Source organism: Penicillium paradoxum (genome assembly GCF_028828445.1).
Source record: "Penicillium paradoxum strain IBT 22861 chromosome Unknown utg000002l_segment0_segment0, whole genome shotgun sequence".
NCBI lineage: Eukaryota > Fungi > Ascomycota > Eurotiomycetes > Eurotiales > Aspergillaceae > Penicillium > Penicillium paradoxum.
The window spans coordinates 4146905-4166928 of NW_026643180.1; the positions used below are offsets into that span (position 1 = coordinate 4146905).

Here is a 20024-nt window from a genome sequence, read left to right on the forward strand (position 1 = left end):
CTTACAAAGATAATTGACGAGTCTTCTTTTTTTTTCTGTCTCTTGTCCAACCAACAACCCTTCTAATACTGTTTTGAACCCGTCTTCTTGTCCACGAGCTTGGAATTCCTCACGTCTCAAAACCCGAGATCCATTGGATTACTCTTGAGCGATTGTGGCTTCTGGGGCTGCAAAAGCCCCTAGACAGCTTCACCCCAATCCTTATACCTTCTCTTCATCTACGATATTTTCTTTCTTTACTCTCCACAGATACTCTCCTGTCTCTCTGTCCTTCGTTCAATCATTCGAGTTGGCGTCCTGCTGGAACATTCCTCCCAATCTGAGTCTGCTCTTTCTCCTATATTTTCTCTTTTGTGTTGATAATTTGTGTGACCACCACCTGCCGTCGTCTTTGTACTGATAGGCTCCACTCATTCTTCGGTATGATCATCTATTGAGTATTTGTGCTATTTGCACCAGATCATGATATTAGATGTTAGTCCATGTTCAATTCTGTTGGATTACTGTATAATCAATTTTGATTTCGTGGGACAAATCAATCCCCGTCATAAGACAAGACTGTGACCGCGGAATTGCCATCCAGTCCCTCAAGTCCCGCACATAGGCAGAGCATTTGAAGCGTAGTCTTCCTCGTGGCGTCTCAAATATAATGATGGATGACGCAAAGGATGTATTGCTCAACATGAGTCCTTTCTGCAAGTTCGCGATTAGCATCCATAGTGATGCATTATGGGTAATATAGTGAATCATTTGTGGACACACAGAGTCGAGGGTAGGAAAGTGCGGTTTTGCCTGATTCGCTCGTGCCGACTATATTATAACTTCCCCTATAGTGTTATAGTATGGCCCCTGAGTGAAACTTGTCGATCTGAATCAATAATTGCCCCCTATTGCCTTGCATACCGTGATCAATTCTCCCTTCACATATTTAAAATCCATAAAGAAACGCGCGGCTAGCGTAGTTCAAAAAGTCCAAGGGCCCAGACAACAACATCCACTGCGAAAATGTATAGCGCTCAGGAGTTGGGTTTCGATTGAAATTGAATTAGCTACATGAATATGTCTGTTTTAAAGCTGACAGAAACCGGGATCCCCGAGTTACGATAACAGAGACCTCAACAGGTGCATAACTAAGGCACGTAGGTCCATATAGCTGGCTGTGTTTAGGGCTTTGTGTAGTCTTTTTTTAGTAGGCTTTTTAATAGTAAATTCTGCATATAAGACCTTCTCAATAGCTTCAATGAGGGAATATTATTTACAATATAGTAATGAGCAACGTCGAGGGCGGTCCAAAATCACCTGGGCAGACATATCCAGATAGCTAATTCGATTTCAATTGGAACCAACCCTTGAGCGCTATACATCTTCGCAATCCACACAATCCTCGCACAAAACCCTTCAAGCCGACTTCTTAACCAGAGTTCCAGAGATGTAAGGCAAAGCCGACCACTCAAACGAGACATCCAACTCAACACTCTCCCACCCACCATCAACATCAGCAGCAGCTCTCAAAGCCGCCTCAGTATCACGATTCATACAACAATCTCCAACGAACCAACTCCACCCCAGAGCGTGGTAAACAATCTGAGCAAACCGTCCGACAAGCGATCCCTTCGCTCGTCGCCACGGGTTAATAACATGCTCCGTAACCAGTAGCCGGCCACCGGGCTTCAGCAGCCCATAAAGCTCGCCTACAGTGCGCTCCATCTCCGGCACCGAACAAAGTACTCGTACACACAGGATTGTGTCGAAAATGCCAGCGCGGGGGTCCGAATCATACTTATCCGTGACTCCGGTGCCTGTCTTCCGCAGCGCGGGGAGGAGCTCTGCGGCAGCCACGCCGGTTGGCACGATATGGTACTTGGATGAGATGCCCTCTGCGGTGGCTTTGGCGCGGATCACATCGTGAAGGCTCTTGCATGGCTCTGCACCGTACAAAGCGGTAATCGCGGGTGAAGTTAGTAGGGGCATCTGGGTTCCTGTCCCTGGACCGATGTCGAGGACAATCCCCGATGCTGTGCGGAGGAGGGGTGGGATTAGGGCTGAGGAGCCGACTAGCTCGGGGGTCTCGGAGTTGTCTGGACCTGAAGCCATTTGGCGTGGTGCTGTGGCAGGGATTTGGGTTAGGATTTGGATTGCTTCTTTTCATTTTGGTATGTTCATTTTCGGGCTGGAGGTCCTCTTCTTTTTTTTCTCCCCCTTTACAGAGTATGTAGATACAAGCAAGTAAGGCAAGAGATCTCGCGTTGGTTTGGCTTTTGTTGAATATGGGGGCACTCACCGGTGAACTCGGTCCAAAATCTACCGAATGCCTCATCGCGGAGTCTTCCGGTCTGGGTGATTGGGGCAAACACCTGACCCTTTTTGAAGACGGCTTCGGCGCAGACACGGACGTAGTCTGTGATATTGGAGTTAGTGGCATGTTTCGTGGCAGAAGCGGGAAAATGGGTTATGTCGGAGGATGGCACAAGATACAGAGGGAACTTTGTAAAGTAAGACGAGATACAGGGTATAGAGAGGTAGAATGGAAAGTTGATAGAAAACAGGGAAATCCAAAAAGAGAAAAGGCACCCACAACGGCATCGTATCCTCTATATTGGGATTGATACGGTCCGGCGTCTACTCGGCGTCTGTACTTACGAGACATGGCCAACACCATGAGCTGGGCAGGATCCAACAGTGCGAGCATTCGCCCAATGAACGGTGGTGGGGGTTCAGTCGACATTATAACGGTTCAACGATGGATCTGCTAGTTTCACCAAGTCCAATGAATATACAGTCAGGAAAATCAGGGCATGGAGAGGAATATAAAAATGAGTTTATATAATTAGGGCGCAGAGGCACGTGACCCGGGGATATTCCGGGTGGTTCGGCGTTTGAAATACGAATGCGAGCGATATCATACCACGGAGAAGCCTACGATGAATCCATAGATGACCCCAGATAATGGCATGGTTGAATTACATTCTTGCCTCATAAATAGATAGGTTTGAGGACTAAAGGAATCCCACGAATCACAATTCACACAGTAATCTGACAGCTGTCCATTTATCAATGTCAAATGGGTATCTTTGTTTGTTTCTATCATATTTTCGCTCGTCCGGATGAGCCTAGTGATCGGGTTATTCCTGGGGCACGAGGCCTGATTTGAATACACTGGACAACATAATCTCTATAGAGAGATATTTCACCAGTGGTATTGGCATGGCAGGAAGTTGATGTCTTAAATTCGCAAAATGTGCACCTGAGAATGGCTTCTTGAACATCAGTCAGTCTCTTGCAGGAGCACCACAGAGAGTTGCTCGTTGTTCAGTACATTGGCTTCGAAAAGAGGAGCGACTTCCGGCGGTTTGGAGGTTGTTTCTCACGAGGCTGTAGATTTCGTGGAGTACGAGAAGGGACTTGACATTCACGGCGTGGGATTGGGTTGAAATTTCCGTATTTCTGGCACGGCAGTAGTCTTACCCCGTTGGTTTTGGTCGACCGCTAGGCCAAAAGTCAAACAAATCCAACGCCTCTAAAGTCCAGGGACCTTGCTCTCCAGGTTCGTTTTCTTTGTTGGCTGCGTGCAATGAGCCCCCTGCCCGGGCATTACGGGCATTCAATGCAGTCGGGTCCGATGACGACTTGCGTAACGGTGAGTCGACGGGTCTTCTTTCTGTGGATCTTCTGATCGCTGATGGTGATTTGAACCCCGATCCATCTATCATCTCGTCGAAGATAAATTGTGTTGATGTTGAGGGCATAAACTCCTCGCCCGCTGTCAAGGAATCACTTGGAGCGGCGTTCGGCCTGTACCTATATGAGTATCACAATGTTGGTCAATAGGTGCGCACATACTAACTGTTGCTCTCGGGTTTCTGTGGCTGAGTCGTGAATTGGATTACTAAGCGGTGTATTTGAAGCCACCGGCGATGAAGTTCGTGGAGTGCCTGGCAAGAGAGCACTATACATCAGTTTGCTGCGAGGCTTTCCGCTCACCATGCGAAGGGAAGTCGTAGGTGCCCCAGAGGGCAGCGCTGAAGATGGACGGGATGGGGGTGGCATGTTGGTAGGAGGTGGAACGTCGGGTGAAGGCCGCGCGCCGGTGGAGTGCGCCATATTGGCTGGAGCTTGATGATCTGCGGATTGAATAGGTTGCACATAGTTGGTGACTACGCGTACTGGGGCCTGTGGTACGGACAGACGGTCTGGCTGTCTGAGTGCAACTGAGCGTGAGCCTTTTGATGTGGCGAGAGGGTCAGGCCGCCGTTGCCGGAGGGGACGAGGCGCATCCTTCGACTGATCTTCATGGTTAACCGATGGTTCGTTTACATGCAATATAACTTGGGGCATCTGGGTTTCTGTTTCTTGTGGTAGAGCTGGGAGACTTGTTTTTGAGGATGGACCGGGGGGTTTGGATAGCTGCATGGGTACCGGTCCGACCCTCGATTTATTGCTTGCGGGCCTCGCAGGCTGAACGCCCCTAGTTATTGAACGAATTAGATCGGCCGGTGTGGGCAGACTGGAGGTCGGCTCAGATGATATTGAAGGAGACACTCTTGAGAACGAAGAATGATCAGGTGTTTGTGGCTGAATTTGTTTTGACTGAACTGTTGGTCTCTGCTGACGAGTTGCTGGGAATGTATCGGCTGTAGCATCAACAACGGGTCTGGATAACTCCTTTCCGAAAGTGGTTGGTCTTTGCCTCACCGGCATCGCCGGTGCTTCTTGATTTGAATCGGTTAAATCAATCACTTGATGTCGGGCAGGTGGATCTTTCGCGAGGGCTCGGTTCGCCACCGAGGATATCTTCTGCCGTTTTGGTGCTCTTTCGGGCCCTTGGGCGATGGAAGTCGGCTGTGGGAGGTTCCTTTCCTCGTATGGAGACACCAAATGTCCTATTGGGGTCCTTTTGATGCCCAGTAAATCGTTAAGTGAGCGAAACGACTGGGACGAACCCGAGGAACGAAAAGGTGCGGATGCAGAGACACGGGGTGCCTGAGAGACCGGGTCTCTGGTTTGCGGCGAACTTTGACTAGATTTCTTCTTTTCATATAGATTGGTGATATCTGTCTCGGTTGTGCCCATGTTTTCGGTCACTTCAATCAAGACTCCCTTGTCCAGTTCCATTTCGTCACCATCCTGGACCTCATCGGTGGATCGCCAGTGATGATCACCAATGAAGTTACCTTGGTCATCGTAGACCATGACACGTTTGTTGAATTTATGATATCGTAGGTAGCCATCGTGCCATCGTTTAGACTTGCGGCGTAAGTCGTGGGTGTATAGGCAGCGGAACTTCACAACTGAGGCAGTGACCTGCGGGGAGGTTGGAGGCAGACGCGCAGATGATGATGGTGTGGACATCATGACAATAACTGGGAGGACCCAGCTCGATCATGGCTCCTTTGAACGGAGTCGCGGGTCAAAAGTCGCGTCCAGTTAAGTGAAGAGCAAGATAAGCGATAAGCGGATAAGATAACACGCCGAGGCCTCATGCACCATATTGGTGTCGGAGCAAGAGGTCGGCATACCGGAAGATCAGTTTATCCTGTCTGTGCAGCAATGTGATATTAGTAAGATCTAGTCATACCTTATCCTGCTAGAAAAATGGACACAAAAATACAGAGTTTCAACATCATTGATTGGACCCCTACATTTCTTGATATGACCTGAATTGACAATTGGAAATTTCAAGGCAGTCTTTTTACTGGACACATGAACGTTATAGCATAATATCCGAGTATCCCGCTGATTGCAAGGTCGATTGACTCTATAAAATTGATTAGCTTCGAATACCATATCAAGCTGTGACCAGTACCCCTATACTTCGTACAAATGAGTTCCAAAGCATAAAGGCTCGGTAGCACTGGTATTGGTCCTTGTCTATACAGCGAAGGTGTATAGCGCTCAGGGGTTGGTTTCAATCAAAATTGAAGTCTTTCCTTGGATATGCTTGGATTGGGCGGGAAAAAAGTCGAACACCTGAATCACTATGACAGAGACCTTTATAAGCCTTGTCAAAGGTACCTAGGTCCAACCTTGGAAAGTAGGCAGGCGAGATAAAGCTTTTCATATAGTCGGCCGCGTTTGTGGGCTTGCAATTGCTTTTAGTATTCCTTTAGTATTCTTTCAAGCAATCTTGTCAACTACGTTCTAAAAGTCATTTTTTCAGATATCCTCTTCTCTTCTCAAGATATTTATGGTATGAATAGCTTCACTTAGAGGCAATACTTCACAATATAGTAATTAGCGATGTGAATAGCGTTCCAAAGTCAGGCGTATTTAGGTAAAAAAATTCGATTTCAACCGAAACTGACCCCTGAACACCATATACCTTCGTAGTATAGTAAAGCGTTAAAGGAGGTGGGGGAAATAGGAGATAGATCATAGGTGAGAGAAACATGTATGAACGTCAAATAAGTGAGAGGAAATAGAAAGCTAAACAAAATGGCTTTGTTTTGATATCAATCAGGGCATATAAGCTAGGTATACGGCTTTGATTCAAAACTGGGATGACTTAGAAATTCAAATTTGTCTAAGCCTTCCTTGTTTATTTATAGACCTTTTCTTCTTTTATACAGACATAACTGATAATAGCGCGGCGATATGTAGCCTGTCACTCTTCCACTAGACACTTTGCTGGCATCACAGTAGCTTCTTTTATCCTAGGAAATGTTTCCTTCTACTCTACCCATCTTTATCCTACCCTATTATGAGAATAGGATATCATCCTAGCGGTCTCTTTTCTATCCCACCGTTGAAATCAAACCTATCTCATGCACTTCTACTTGCCAAATAGAGTAGCAAACACATCGAACATGAAATGTCAGCTTGTGAGTGTTTTGAGGCCCTTTCTGCATGCTCAGGAACCCCATGAGGACAGTCTTTTCCATGATCGATTTGAGGCACCGCTAATGCCTGAACCTTATCAGCAACCGGTTGAAGCTGTTGTGTACTCACCCTTTCTTATCGACACAAACCGACCTGAGCTTGATCGGGTCGAGGCCGGAAAAAGACACTTACGCGAGGCATGTGAAACCCCCATCGTGGCTCAGCGGGGTGAAGATACCATCATGGGGAATCGAGAAGGCATCTCCCTGATTGATCAAATAAGATCTTTCAAGGAAACCACTCACCAGCTCGAAGAGCAGGTCATGTGTATGAAGGAAAGAATGAAGGTAATGGAAACGACCATAGACCGGAAAAATCAGATGCTGGAAGAGAAAGACCTCCATGTGGAGAAAAGTCTCCAGCTGTTGAAACAAAGACTACATCCAATTGAGGAGGACTTTTCCCAGATGCGGTATCGCCAGCTATTGACGTTCATAAGGAATAACACACGCCAGAGGCGAGCAAGGGGGAGCTCCAAAAGCGGCTTGACCAACTCAACCGACACCTTGTACACGGTGGAAATGTGCTCATGGATGCAATTGCCTTTGAGCGACTCGGAGCAAATGACTCACAAGAGCTATTTGAAAAGATCTACCGCCTGAGTTTGGATGACATAAGAGAACTGGGTGAGTTGCGCCTATTCTTTGGAGATCCCCAATCGCTGATCAATATTTCCCTGTAGCAAGAAGTCAATGCGAGAATACCATCAAGGTATTCAATTGTATCGGAACATATGCGTTCAATGATGAGGACTTAGTCGATCCCGAGAACCCTTCGACCAGCAACAGAGAGCATGTTGTCAGGGAGCTGGTGGCAGCAGTGAAGAATCATGATTGGGAACTTGCAGAGCATATCTCGCTGGATTGGACTTTCGATAAGGGAACGCTCCATCCAGCACTAATGTACTAAGTGGGGGATGGTATTGCCAAGATCCAAATAACAATATTGTATGATTATTATTAAAGTGCTTGCCTGCCATAGTGATAATATTCGATAAATCTAGTGTAAAATCCCATATAACCATACTCCAGGTACCACATACCTCCTCCTAGTACGGAATGATATATGAGGTAACGCCTAGTCTGCCTTTTGAAATACTAAAACATGGTTCTGCAAGCAAAATTGCATGTTTGGTGACCTGCGTATCGCTATAAACGCTTAGGGTGAACCTCTGACATCTGATATATTTCTCTAGGGATAGATGCGACTAGACATATGTGATATATCATATTTTAGAACATGTTATCTAAAGATCCTACACTTTCCAAGTCAGTGATGAATGATTTAGGTTTACTATTCAGTCTAGTGCTTTCGAATATCATATCTACGTTTCACCCCTAGACTTCTATAATTAGGCCATAAAGAAAAAGGCTCTATGATATAGGTATGGGGGGCTTGTCTATGAATGCAAAACTAGTGTATATTCTTTAAAAACAATGGTATCTCGAGTGACTTGTTTATAGAACCCTAGCCTTTAGTATACTAACTTGGTGACTAGTGACTCCATGGCATAGAGGACTGAGATATCTCTGTACACTCTAGAGAATATCCATTCTGGTATCATGATTTGATTAAATCACTGATTAAAATAATTAGCTCCAGTCGAAAACCATTGTGAAAGCTCTATCAAAGTATCAAACTATGTTAAAACCTATGCGTTCAACAACGAGACCTTGATTAGAACTAATAAGGCTTCCATCGCATATCAAGAAAGATCCTTAAGTGGTTACTAGCGGTTATGAAAGTTGACGATTAGGAATGAGCTGAGAGCGTGGCTCGGGGTTGGATCTTTGACCCTGGAACTACACGGTATACCCCCGGCCACCTTGTCTTAAATAGGAGAGCTTGTCTTGAACTAGATTGGTCTAGTTCTAACTACTTTGTGGGAATTTTGGTCCTCTAAATACAAGTTATGTCTATTGAATAACCACTTCATCCCACTGAGTTTTAGTACTCATAGTCGCGGCCCAGAGCTGATTGTAGGCGCCTTCCTCGGCTTCCTCGGCTAACCGAGGGTTCTCACCCAGAGAAAGACCCCAGTTGGAGAGGTCGAGGTTCTTGAACAGGGCCGTGTTAACCACTCCAGGCGTTACGGGTATGGTTATTAGTTCTTGCGACTAAAGATAGGGACGATCAATCTCGATCTAGCGGAGTCCGGTGGGGCAACTTTTTTCCAACTTCGCCTAATAACCCCGCGCCAATGCTTACTTGCACTTCAGGATCTCTATTTCTCCACATTTCACCTCTGATCTTGTGGGTTATTTCTACGTGATCGTCATGGAGACCCCCGTTACACTTCCGTTCGGCCAGTGGAAGAGTCCAATCAGCTCTACTGTGCTTGGTGCTGATGGTGTTCAGTTCGAATCTATCGCGGTATGTTTGATGTTTAATGACTGAAGACGCGTCTGAATACTCAAAAACATTCCTAGACGTCAAATGGAAAGGTCTACGTTATAGAGGGGAGGCCCAAGGAGCAGGGACGAGGCTGCATTGTGGAATACGCTGGTCGTGAAGGGCGCGATATTTTACCCACCAAGTACGCGCGCGAGATTCAGCAACTGACAAGCCCAAAAATAACCAGAGACTTCTAGATATGATGCCCGGACCAAAGTCTATGAGTACGGTGGCGCGTCGATGATTGCTCACAATGGCTATATTGTCTTTTCCGATCGTGAGACACAGGATCTGCACAAACTTGATCCCTCGACTGGCGTTGTTGAGCAAATCACTGAGACTGGCCCTGCCCTTCGCTATGTGTGCACATCCGCCACAGGCCCTTGGAATGATGAGGAGAAGGAGGCGGGATGGCTCTTGGCAATCGAAGAGGACCACTCCAAACCCTTACCATCAGAAGTCCAGAATCGACTCGTGGCAGTCAACATGCATTCCAAAGAGATAGTTGACGTCGCCTCCGGTGATGACTTCTACAGCTCTGCTCAATTCTCCCCTGATGGCAACAGAATCTGCTGGACTCAGTGGACTCATCCAGACATGCCATGGACAGGAGCTCGGCTGTATGTGGCCAACTGGAACAATGGCAAGGTCTCACGCGTTCATCATGTAGCTGGAACGCATAAAACGGAAAGCGTTAGCCAGCCACGATGGGGACTTGACGGCACATTGTACTTTACGAGCGACTCTTCGGGGTATTGGCAACTTTACCGGTGTCTCATTGACACCTTGGAGTGCCAAAAGCTTGCCCTGCATGGTCTTGAAGATGTGGACTTCTCACAGCCGGAGTTCCGTCTAGGAAAGTACGTACACAAACTTAGATGATTATCTTCATTTTTATGCTGACGTCTATTCCCTCTTGTCAGCTGCACTTACATCGGCCTGACTCGAACTTCAATGATCGCGTCCTACACAAAGAACGCTCGATGGAGCTTCATCCTGATAGATCTATCAGATGACTCTTGGAATGCTATGGATCTGCCAGTGTCAGACACGATCAAACTCTCAGATAGTCCCCTATCAGATGCCAGGATCGCGCTTCTTGGTTCCAGCGAGACGAACCTGGACACCTTGTACACGTTGGATATCGCAGATACCGTCAAGCTCTCTGCAATCAAGGCATCTTCCGAGTTTCCCATGCCAGTTTCCTTTGTTTCCAAGCCGGAACATATCTCTTTCCCACGGGTGCACGGTGGTAACTTGGAAGGAATGGCACATGCCATATTCTACCCACCTCAGAATCCTGAATACCAGGCCCCACCTGGAACATTGCCGCCTTTGGTCGTATGTCTGCATGGCGGGCCAACCTCTCAAACTGGAACTGGCCTGAACATCACGGACCAATACTGGACTTCCCGTGGTTATGCCGTGGTTTGGGTAAACTACGGCGGTAGTTCCGGGTACGGCCGAGCTTACCGGGATATTTTGAATGGGCAATGGGGTAAGAACTCTGCCTTTTACACGGTGAATGTGTTATATTTCACACTGATGCTAATCAAATCACTGCAGGGGTCCTCGACACGGCAGATACTGCCAGCGCTGTCTCATACCTCGCATCAACCGGACGAATCGATCAAAATAGAGTGGGTATTCGAGGCGGAAGCGCGGGTGGATACATCGTACTCCAGGCTCTTTGCGATTACCCGGATCTCTTCGCTGGCGGCAATTCCTTGTACGGAATAGGCAACGTCCGAGCTCTCTGTGAAGACACGCATAAATTCGAGAGCCAATATGCGTTCGGCCTACTCTTTGATGAGGGCGCCAGTGAAGCCGAGAAGAACCGTATTTTGGACGAGCGCAGTCCCTGCCTCAAAGCAGACAAAATCACTGCACCTTTGCTGTTGCTTCAAGGCGATGAGGATAGAGTGGTCCCGCTGAACCAGGCCGAGGAAATGGTCGAGGTGATGAGAAAGGTCGGCCGCGATGCTAAATTAGTAGTTTTCCCTGGAGAAGGGCATGGTTTCAGGCAGGCAAAGAGTCGGATAGACGCGGTGGAAGAGGAGGAGAAGTGGTGGAAGAAAGCTTTATTGAAGATGGAGGGTTAGCGCTCCACGGGGCTATGCTCAGGAACCAATGAAACTGAACTATGGCATGTCCTGCTATGGAAAAGAGACACTAGAACTAGAACTATCTAAAACCCTTTCGATGTATCATCTTTTTATTTCCGACCTCACCCTTATGTCACCGTGGCAGTGCAGGAGGTTGCACCCGTTGGGGTCCCCGCGGGGCCCCGCCAATTGGACGTTTGGCCAGGTTGGCCAGCACAGAATCCTCCATAAACATCTCTCTCCTTGATGACTGGTAGCTCGTCCATATGACGAATCACTATAACAATACGGTATGTACGGAGTACATCCCCAACAATCGACGCCACTTGTAATTTTCCTGTCCCTGGTCACGGAGTACGTGTGGCTGACGCGTTTTAGAAGAGCTGAAGACTAAGTACCTGAGTACCCCGGGCCCACGTCTTCCTCGTGTTCGTCCTCTTCCCAATCTCTGGGGTCTCCCTCAACAAACCTCTTTAAGCTCATCATTTCCATACACTTGAACAAGGACTCGCTCCGTCAAGGATGCGCGGATTCGAACTGGAACTGGGAGACACTGCCTAACCCTCATAGTCCGTGACTCGATCACCCTTGTCTATACCCTACAAAATCACCTCTCGCCAAAGTGTTCTCCCCGCACCTCTTTGTCAAGCAACTTCCAAATGAGCTCAACAGAAATCTGGCAGAATCTCCAAGATTCGATCTACCACCGTCAGACGGCCACCAACGCATTCATTTCATTTGCGAGCATCCAAGAAATATGGGCTGGAGATCGCCTGGAGAGATTTTCACATAACCACCAGTTGGGACTGGACCAGGCCCAGATAAAAACAGCGAAGGATAAGTTGCTTAAAATAATATCTATCCTTGTTGGTATTGGTTGGCCAGACTGGCCAAGATTCAAAACAATATTCTTCCCGTCAGAACCGCATATCGCCAGTTATCGCCGCGATGAAAATATTCGCTCTTTCGACATAGCTGAGCTCGAAGACGCATCCTTCCTCGGGAAGAACGCCTGGGCAACCAATTTTGCTCGCGAAAGATGGACTTACTGTCCGGTTGTGTTGGATCATCATACATACGAGGAGTACAGTAAGGAGCAACGACTTCCATTGGTTCCGGTAACCTCGGAAAGGCCCCGAGAGGGTGGATATGGGGTCGTCACGAAAGAAGAGATCCCGGCCGGGCATATCATCACTGAGGATCTTCCAGGTGATTCGCGTGCGCCGCGCTCCGTGAGTACTAATGCTCTCATATGTGGGTAGCTAAGATCATAATCGCTGACTTTGCATTTATTTGCTTGCAGGCACCCCTAGTAGTCGCACGAAAACGGTTCTACCAGGGACGCTCTGTGATTGAGAAAAGGATATTGAACCTCCTTAGGTCCAACAGCGTCCAACACAAACGCATCCCCAAGATCCTTGCCATCTTCTCCCACGAAGAGAACTTGAATATTATCTTCCCGTGGGCAGACATGGATTTGGAGGACTTTTTGCGTGGTGGCTACAAAGAAATGGAATCAATGCCCACTTTGCTAGATATCATCGTTGAGGCCGAACAACTGGCAGGTGCAATTGATTACCTGCATCACAAACTCCAGCCAGACAGTAAATCGCCTGATCGCCGGCGAAAGTCCATCTGTCATTCGGATCTCAAGCCGAGGAACATCATAGTCTTCAAAGACCCCAAGAGTCCTTCTACAGGGATGTGGATGATCAGCGACTTTGGTATATCTAAGATAGTGCATGAGGTTCTTTCGGAGATGGATGAGGAGCGCACTGCAAGTAACGGGCCTCATTCTGTGCAATGGGCCGGTACTGCGGGTGTACCTCCCCCCAGATTGGCTCCTACCAGAGCCCAGATTTTGTTGTTCATCCCAAAATCGACATTTGGTCTTTTGGGTGCATATTAGTCCGCCTCTTTGCTCTAGGATTTGATCCTACGAGTTTGGAGGAGTTTGATAGATCCAGAATTGGAACACTGGATGGAGTGGCCTCCTATAACCATGACCACTTTCTGCGAACCTCTCCTCCAAAACTGAACCCACACGTTGATTTGTGGATCGGAACCTTGCCTGATCGCAATGCCGCCTCATATGACAGGTACTTCTTGAACGCAATGAAGCAGCTTCTTCAATCCATGCTTGTCATCAACCCAGACGTTCGGCTTGGGTCCAATGAAGTTTTCCGGGGCTTACAAGATCTGAAAGGCCTACTACTCCGAAGCGAATGGCCTCGTCGACCTAGCACAGTACAAACAGAACCAGAATCCGTTAACGACCGGTCGGGAAGTGCTACAACTCCAATCACTCTTCCGGACCCTCCGCAGTCTTTGGCGGCTCTGCAGCCTCTGGCGCCACTGGAACCTCTGGAGCCTCTGGAATTCCCGGAACATCTGGAATCCCCGCGGGTGATTTTCTCACTGGGTGTGGTCATCGCCCAAATTCAGAGCGGAAACGCAGATGAAGTTCAGCAATTGATCCAAGGAAGACACGATTTAGAGAACGTCTATCAAAACAAGCGACCTTTGATCTATGCGATTCAAAGAGGAGATCCTCCTATTTTAGCAGCGTTGTTGAAGCATAGGCCAAGACTTGATTTGGAACGCCTCTCAGAAGAAACGAGTGGTCAGACTCCGCTCTGTCTTGCTATCTATGGAGGAAATGCGCAGATTGTGAAGCTGTTGCTTCAAGCCGGTGCGTCGCCCAATGTATCATCTGAGGATGGGATGACTCCTCTGATGCATGCTGCACATCGTGGACATGCCGATATGATCTCGGAACTCTTGCGATTCAAGGCAGATGTTACCGTTTTCCAGGGACTCGAAAGGTTGAATTGCTTGCACTACGCAGTGAGGAACATTGGCTGTGAGGTGGAGGTGATCAGAGCATTCCGGGGCCACATGGACTTTGACTTGACTCCATCCGACCTAGCCAATGGGGCAACATTCGCCACACCACTCAATATACATGTATTGAAATGCTTTGAGCTTTACCACCCAAGCCAGCAATCCAAATGGCTCGAGAAGTTGGAAGCCCTCACCGCCGGAGGACAGCCCGGTGGTGGAAAGCTCGCGGATATAAACAGAAATCAACATCATGACCCATCATCCCCCTCAGAAACCATTCTGGAAACCATCATTGAGAGAGACACGCTGAACGATGTGAAACTTGCTCATCTACTTGTTGCCAGTGGAGCTACGTTGCCGGCAGATTATACGAAACGTAGGTATCTCTCGCCCTATATGAAGGATATTGTGAAACAGGCCAAACTCCCATCCCAGGACATATCACCTCCACCTCGTTTCCTCCGCAAGGCTAGGAGGACCATGTCATCATTGAGAATTTCCTGATGTTTTATTTGTCATTTTTCGAATTCTTTGTCTTTTATACCCCCTATTTGTTTTCATTGTGCTCAAGCTAATCATTTTGTTGTCAATCTTTTCAATATCTTGTACCCTGAGTGTTATTTGTGATAGAAGAGTCAAATGAAGCATCGGCAAGATAACAACAAAATAACAACAAAATAACAACAAAATAACAACAAAATAACAACAAAATAACATTATTCGCATATAATCATATACACATTATGATCTCCACTACGCATATGTACTGCATTCGCAAGGTGTCTCATGTCTATGGTGTGGATTCCACGCCCACATCATTCCTCTACTTCGTACCTGGCTTCGTGTGCAAGCTGCGAATGTTATCCGCAATGTTTCGCTTTGTGCTTTTTTCAACTAGTAGAGAGTCAATATGGCGGTGAATGACAGAACCACGGGGAGAGGATGCGTACATAGTATGTTCATCCTTTCCAATTCAACTTTGTTCGTCTCGGGTACCTATTTTTTTATTGTCAGAAAGGGAACTGTGTGAAATGGAGATAGATAGAGATCATGAGGCATACCAAAAGGAATACTAAAATGAATGCCAACACATTCAAACCACTATATATCATGTCAGCAGTGGAAGTCAGTACGGAATCGGCTGATCGACATACCTGAAAAAGAACAAGAGATTTGCCTGGCCATCACAAGATGTGTTATCATCCTGGGGTTTGCCTCCATAAATGTTACCCCCGCACCTCTTGCCACGTCCAAATATCTCGGTCAATCGAGGTACAAACAGCACCAAGAGACCGAGGCCGAGGAAGTTGACCATCACGCTAAAGCTCATGCCCACCTCTGTTATTCATCAGTTCTCTGTTAACTCCGTAGCAGCAGATGATACAAAGCAATGAAGTAGAACCAAATGCTTACCGCGAACGCAAAGAGGAAATACCTCGGGACTCAGAGTAAACGGAATTGGGCCAGCACCAAGGGAATAGAAGAAAGTAAACACGACAATGCTGAACACTGATACCAGAACCTGTCGAACCCCAGAATCGGCGACATAGAACAAGGCGCTGACAAGAACCAGGCTCACTGTCATGCCGCCAAGGGATATCAGAAGAAGGAATCGGCGTCCGCGGGTGTCGATATATCTGTATGCTATCAAAGTGAAGAGGAACATGGAAAGACCGAAACCTGTTTATGGATCAGAGTCGGGCTTCAGATTGCTTAGCCTTCGATCCAGACTTCCAGACTTACCGAAATTGTACCATTGAACTTTGGAATTATCCTGTTGGAGTTCGGAATTGTCATTGTTGTTATCACTGATGTTGAATAGATCAGATGAGTAGAAAGCCAACACATTGATCTGTTCATCGACTGGTTAGCCAAAGCAAAACCGAAGGATAATCCATGCCATGGCAGGATATCAGAGCATACCCCACAAAGTTGCTGAGTTGCCATCACAAGAGAAGCCACCATACAGGCTCTCCGAACGCGGGGCTTTACAGCTAGATACCCCATTCGTTCCCAAACCCTGGTTTTCTTGATCCAGTTCTGGTAGATGTTCTCCTCGTACCATTCTCTCTCTTCGCCTTTGTTCCATAGTGCCTTTGTCTCGGCCTGCAGCTGAGCGTGAATGCTAAAGAGATCTCGCGCGGCCTGGATATCACTTCGTCTAAGCCGCCGGAGACTTCGATATGCCTCGGGATAGCGCCCTTGTCGAATAAGAAACCGTGGGGATTCTGGACAAATGTAGACCACGCAAAGAAGGACAACGGCAGGAATGATCGCTGTGGCTAATAGCACTCTCCAGTTATCTCGTACGATCATAGAAGAAACAAAGCCAAGGAATATGCCACTATATCTTTATTAGCTGCAACCACCGGGACAGTGTAGATTCGGACATACAATGCATCGAAAAGTTGCCATATCATCAACACCCGTCCACGATACCTGTCCGGGGCTGCTTCAGCCGCAAATACGGGGGCGATGGAGGCTTTTGATCCTATCTAAATTATGTCGGGTTAGATCACCTCTCGTCCGAAAAAAGAAAAAAAAAAGACATTTACATCAAGGCTAGGGATGACTTACTCCAACCCCAAGTAATATCCTGCAAGCAAGAAGCGTTTCCCAACTTTCACAATGGGCGGTGCCTGTATAGAAATTCTCAGTGAGTCGAGGCAGCCGACGATATTAGGTCGGGATTCTTACCTATCACACAAGCCACACAGAAAATTGCAGCGATAAAAAGTGCAGGTCGCCTTCCAAGAAATGTCTCTTGAAGGGGATCGCTCACCCATGCTCCTCTGACAAAAGTTAGATAACAGAACGATGGTTTCAGGGTTGTCAGGGTTTGGACATACATGAGACTTCCCGAGATCCATGGCGCGGCATTCAACGCGCCGATCAGATATTGTTGATCAGCATTAACCCCTAAGTCTTCCTGCCAACCAAAGAGCTGACTGGCATTTATGGACGATTGTTGCCATCCTCTTCAGAGCCAATATTAAAAGGGATTCTGTTTTTCTTCAACTGAAGGGAAGGACATACTGCGTAATCGCGGCGAAAGCTGCGGCCATGATAGTAACACTGAGACCTTCAGGCGGTTGAAACCATCGAGCATTTCGTTCTTTCTTCTCGTGCAAAATAGCATTTTCTTCGGACGGGGTAAGGCTCGACGGATAGTGGTCTGAGTCTCGTGCTAACTGGGCGCCTCTGAAGAGGACTTCCATCTCAACCACATCTTTGAGTTCGGTGCGTTCGTGGAATTCCTTGACGATACTATATAGTTGTTCCAGAGATATTAGAGCGAGCGGATTGTCTATGCTGTTGTGTTTGATGGGTTAGCAAGTGTTTCCTATCCTAGTTAACCATATTGAGCCTTGGGAATCCTTACATAGTTGCCCCATAGGCTGACTGGGACTCGCTGTCTTCAACCATGGTCAAGGCTGTATCAAATGCAAGTGCTCGTGTGATGAAGAGTGACCAGCGTGCTTGAGATGGTTCCAACGTGTCGAAAATTGATTGAGGGACATACGCACGGAGAGATCAAGGATTGTTACGAGCCTTGGGGAACCCGGGTACCTGGCCAGCTCTAAAAGGCTCCAATAAGCCCTGCTTATTCTGGACTGGCCCAAAGCGTGGACCTTGAGAGCCGCACCCCGGCCGAAGATCGACCCCGGATGAGTTAATAGAGCAGAGTGATTCACCTCCACGCGGGGAACTCCGATGCCCTAACCTATCAGCACCCAATATTCCCGAGACCGTCTCCCCTACTCCGTAAAGAGACCGCAATAACGCTAACAGTTCTTGGCACAGTATACGGAGTACGTCATCTGCTTTTCATTGGGCGCTCAGTCCATAATTTGGGGAAATGACTTGAAGCTGTAAGCTGCAGAGGATATATCCACTGTATCTGTACCCGATGGTATGGTCTGAAAACCAAGCCTTATGCACACATACTTGGTCCTCAAGTACTTCATACCAACACGAGGGTCATCGGAATACTGATCGAAAACAGAACTCGGTTACAAACTGAAACCTATTTATGGACGAGTTGCGCTTGGGGAGGAGGGGGATCACTCAGCCCAGGTGATCTTAGCGCAACTAGACTGTCACCCAGTTTACCCAACTATTATTATTCCCTGTCTGGTCATCTCGAATGCTTTGCATCCATCCTATTTGATACGCAACGAATAGCGGAGTCGATCCCGTCATCATGTTACCGCATTGGTATCGGCTGATGCATTAAATGAAATACCTAGCCCGCTTCGAGAACCAACAAGACACCCGGTCCAAAAAGACCCAATAGAAGAGACCTTAAGAAAAGGTGTTATGGGACCAACCCCCCCGGGTCAACATTTCGCTGTCCAATCAAGCTCTCTATGTGTCAATTACTCCGTATCCCCGGACCGATCCGTCTAATGTTGCGTTCACGAGTATCCGACCGCACCTATGGGCTACGACCGCGTGGTTGAAGCAAACATGCATGAGCAGCGCAGGTCGGATGCAGGCAAATCACTCTAGAAAGGTGGTGATTGGTGGGTGGAGCTCCATCATGACACTCATGACAGCCCTGGATCACTAACAACGATAATTGAATATCGGATGTCATTATACACCGTGCCGCCATGGAGAATTTCTGGTTCAGCCTCATTATCAACCATAAGATGGGGCCCAGTCCTGGCTGTACACAGAGGTCGATCACCTTTCACGAAGGCAGTGCTCATTCATGATTTCGACGCCTTACTCATTCTGGCTCGACACCTAAAGTTCGTCTCACACTCGATACCGACTCGTATTCACTGTTACGGAGTACTTCCGCTCCGCTTTCGAATATGGTGCTCGTTCATAATGTCCTGTCAGTGGGGCTTAGCAATTACATAAAAGCTGAGCGATTGAGAAACCGACTAAAAAATATGTTTGGGAAAGACATCCCAGTTCGGGTAGGCAGACTTTGGGCTTGATGCTTGTTCGCTCACGCTAACATTTATTGAAGTATGAAGCTGGTCGATTCAGTTTTGAAGCCCCGGACTTGGTCCCTGAGGTGAGTTTATCTCTGACATTATCTCAAGAATGTTCTCTAACAGAATTTATTTGGACCTTAGGAGGAGTTTGAGTGAGTAATGAACGACCTAAGCGTCTGTCGCGTCAAATAATTAACTGGTCATTGTTATAGGGATATCCTGGAGGACTACCACGTGCAGAACTGAGTATTGGAGACTTCTACAACATACATCTCCAATATGGGTTGCGAATGGCTGTCGAGCGTGACGCCTATCTTTAATAAGGGCGTGAGACTGGTCTTAAGACCTCGGGAGTTAGCATGACAGGTATTACCATTAGGTACATACTCCGTACTCCGTAGAATGCGCAGGTTCCATCATTTCCATATGTGCTTGTCAAATTACTCCAAATTCAAGAGACGGTTTAGATCTATCAATCGTATCCCTCGAATCAACCCCATTCAAGGTCCTGTTCCAATGCTCCCGGACCCATGAGGCTGGTGCATGGGCAATACGGAGCAGGCACAGCCTACCTGCGCCTTACGATGTAACGAGTCTTGAATCATGTATGGCCCCTAACCAATAAAAAGACAGTACTCTCCTTCGCAAAGTGGCTTTGAACTCGAGAAATATAGCATATCATTGGATGGCTAAATATGCCGCCAGTTTCATCCTTGTCATTTGCCGCCGGCACCATGCATCAGACACTCAGCCTAGTAGCAGTTCCTGAGCCAATGAAAAAAGCAGCCTTACTTGGATGAAAAAGAAGGAAGCAAAGCCCTATGATAGCCGGAGGCGCCTCGGGGCGAGGTGC

The 20024-nt window shown here is 47.5% G+C and overlaps 6 protein-coding genes across 6 annotated transcripts; 3 read left to right on the plus strand and 3 right to left on the minus strand.

The window, feature by feature from the left end:
• Nucleotides 1–1398: 1398 nt before the first annotated feature.
• Nucleotides 1399–2725, minus strand: N7457_001471 (class I SAM-dependent methyltransferase; the record flags this gene model as incomplete). Its single annotated transcript, XM_057172517.1, has 3 exons — nucleotides 1399–2105; nucleotides 2282–2398; nucleotides 2641–2725. The coding sequence occupies 3 exons, from the start codon at nucleotides 2723–2725 to the stop codon at nucleotides 1399–1401; spliced, it is 909 nt and encodes a 302-aa protein (XP_057036420.1).
• Nucleotides 2726–3467: 742 nt separating this feature from the next.
• N7457_001472 (DNA helicase ZGRF1-like domain-containing protein) lies at nucleotides 3468–5352 on the minus strand (the record flags this gene model as incomplete). The annotated part of the gene is made up of 2 exons (XM_057172518.1): nucleotides 3468–3798; nucleotides 3845–5352. Coding segments are annotated over 2 exons (1839 nt in total), but the record flags the coding sequence as incomplete, so codon positions are not given.
• A 2053-nt stretch (nucleotides 5353–7405) lies between these two features.
• On the plus strand, nucleotides 7406–7785 carry N7457_001473 (uncharacterized protein; the record flags this gene model as incomplete). The annotated part of the gene is made up of 2 exons (XM_057172519.1): nucleotides 7406–7502; nucleotides 7559–7785. The coding sequence occupies 2 exons, from the start codon at nucleotides 7406–7408 to the stop codon at nucleotides 7783–7785; spliced, it is 324 nt and encodes a 107-aa protein (XP_057036422.1).
• Nucleotides 7786–9153: 1368 nt separating this feature from the next.
• On the plus strand, nucleotides 9154–11372 carry N7457_001474 (S9 family peptidase; the record flags this gene model as incomplete). The annotated part of the gene is made up of 5 exons (XM_057172520.1): nucleotides 9154–9249; nucleotides 9306–9412; nucleotides 9468–10130; nucleotides 10194–10768; nucleotides 10837–11372. The coding sequence occupies 5 exons, from the start codon at nucleotides 9154–9156 to the stop codon at nucleotides 11370–11372; spliced, it is 1977 nt and encodes a 658-aa protein (XP_057036423.1).
• Nucleotides 11373–12034: 662 nt separating this feature from the next.
• Nucleotides 12035–14723, plus strand: N7457_001475 (uncharacterized protein; the record flags this gene model as incomplete). The annotated part of the gene is given in 3 exon segments (XM_057172521.1): nucleotides 12035–12607; nucleotides 12679–13197; nucleotides 13212–14723. The coding sequence occupies 3 exon segments, from the start codon at nucleotides 12035–12037 to the stop codon at nucleotides 14721–14723; spliced, it is 2604 nt and encodes an 867-aa protein (XP_057036424.1).
• Nucleotides 14724–15042: 319 nt separating this feature from the next.
• Nucleotides 15043–17645, minus strand: N7457_001476 (uncharacterized protein; the record flags this gene model as incomplete). The annotated part of the gene is made up of 12 exons (XM_057172522.1): nucleotides 15043–15113; nucleotides 15170–15215; nucleotides 15281–15320; nucleotides 15374–15557; nucleotides 15633–15899; nucleotides 15963–16071; nucleotides 16143–16563; nucleotides 16614–16710; nucleotides 16917–17011; nucleotides 17069–17197; nucleotides 17256–17531; nucleotides 17602–17645. The coding sequence occupies 12 exons, from the start codon at nucleotides 17643–17645 to the stop codon at nucleotides 15043–15045; spliced, it is 1779 nt and encodes a 592-aa protein (XP_057036425.1).
• Between the last annotated feature and the right edge of the window lie 2379 nt (nucleotides 17646–20024).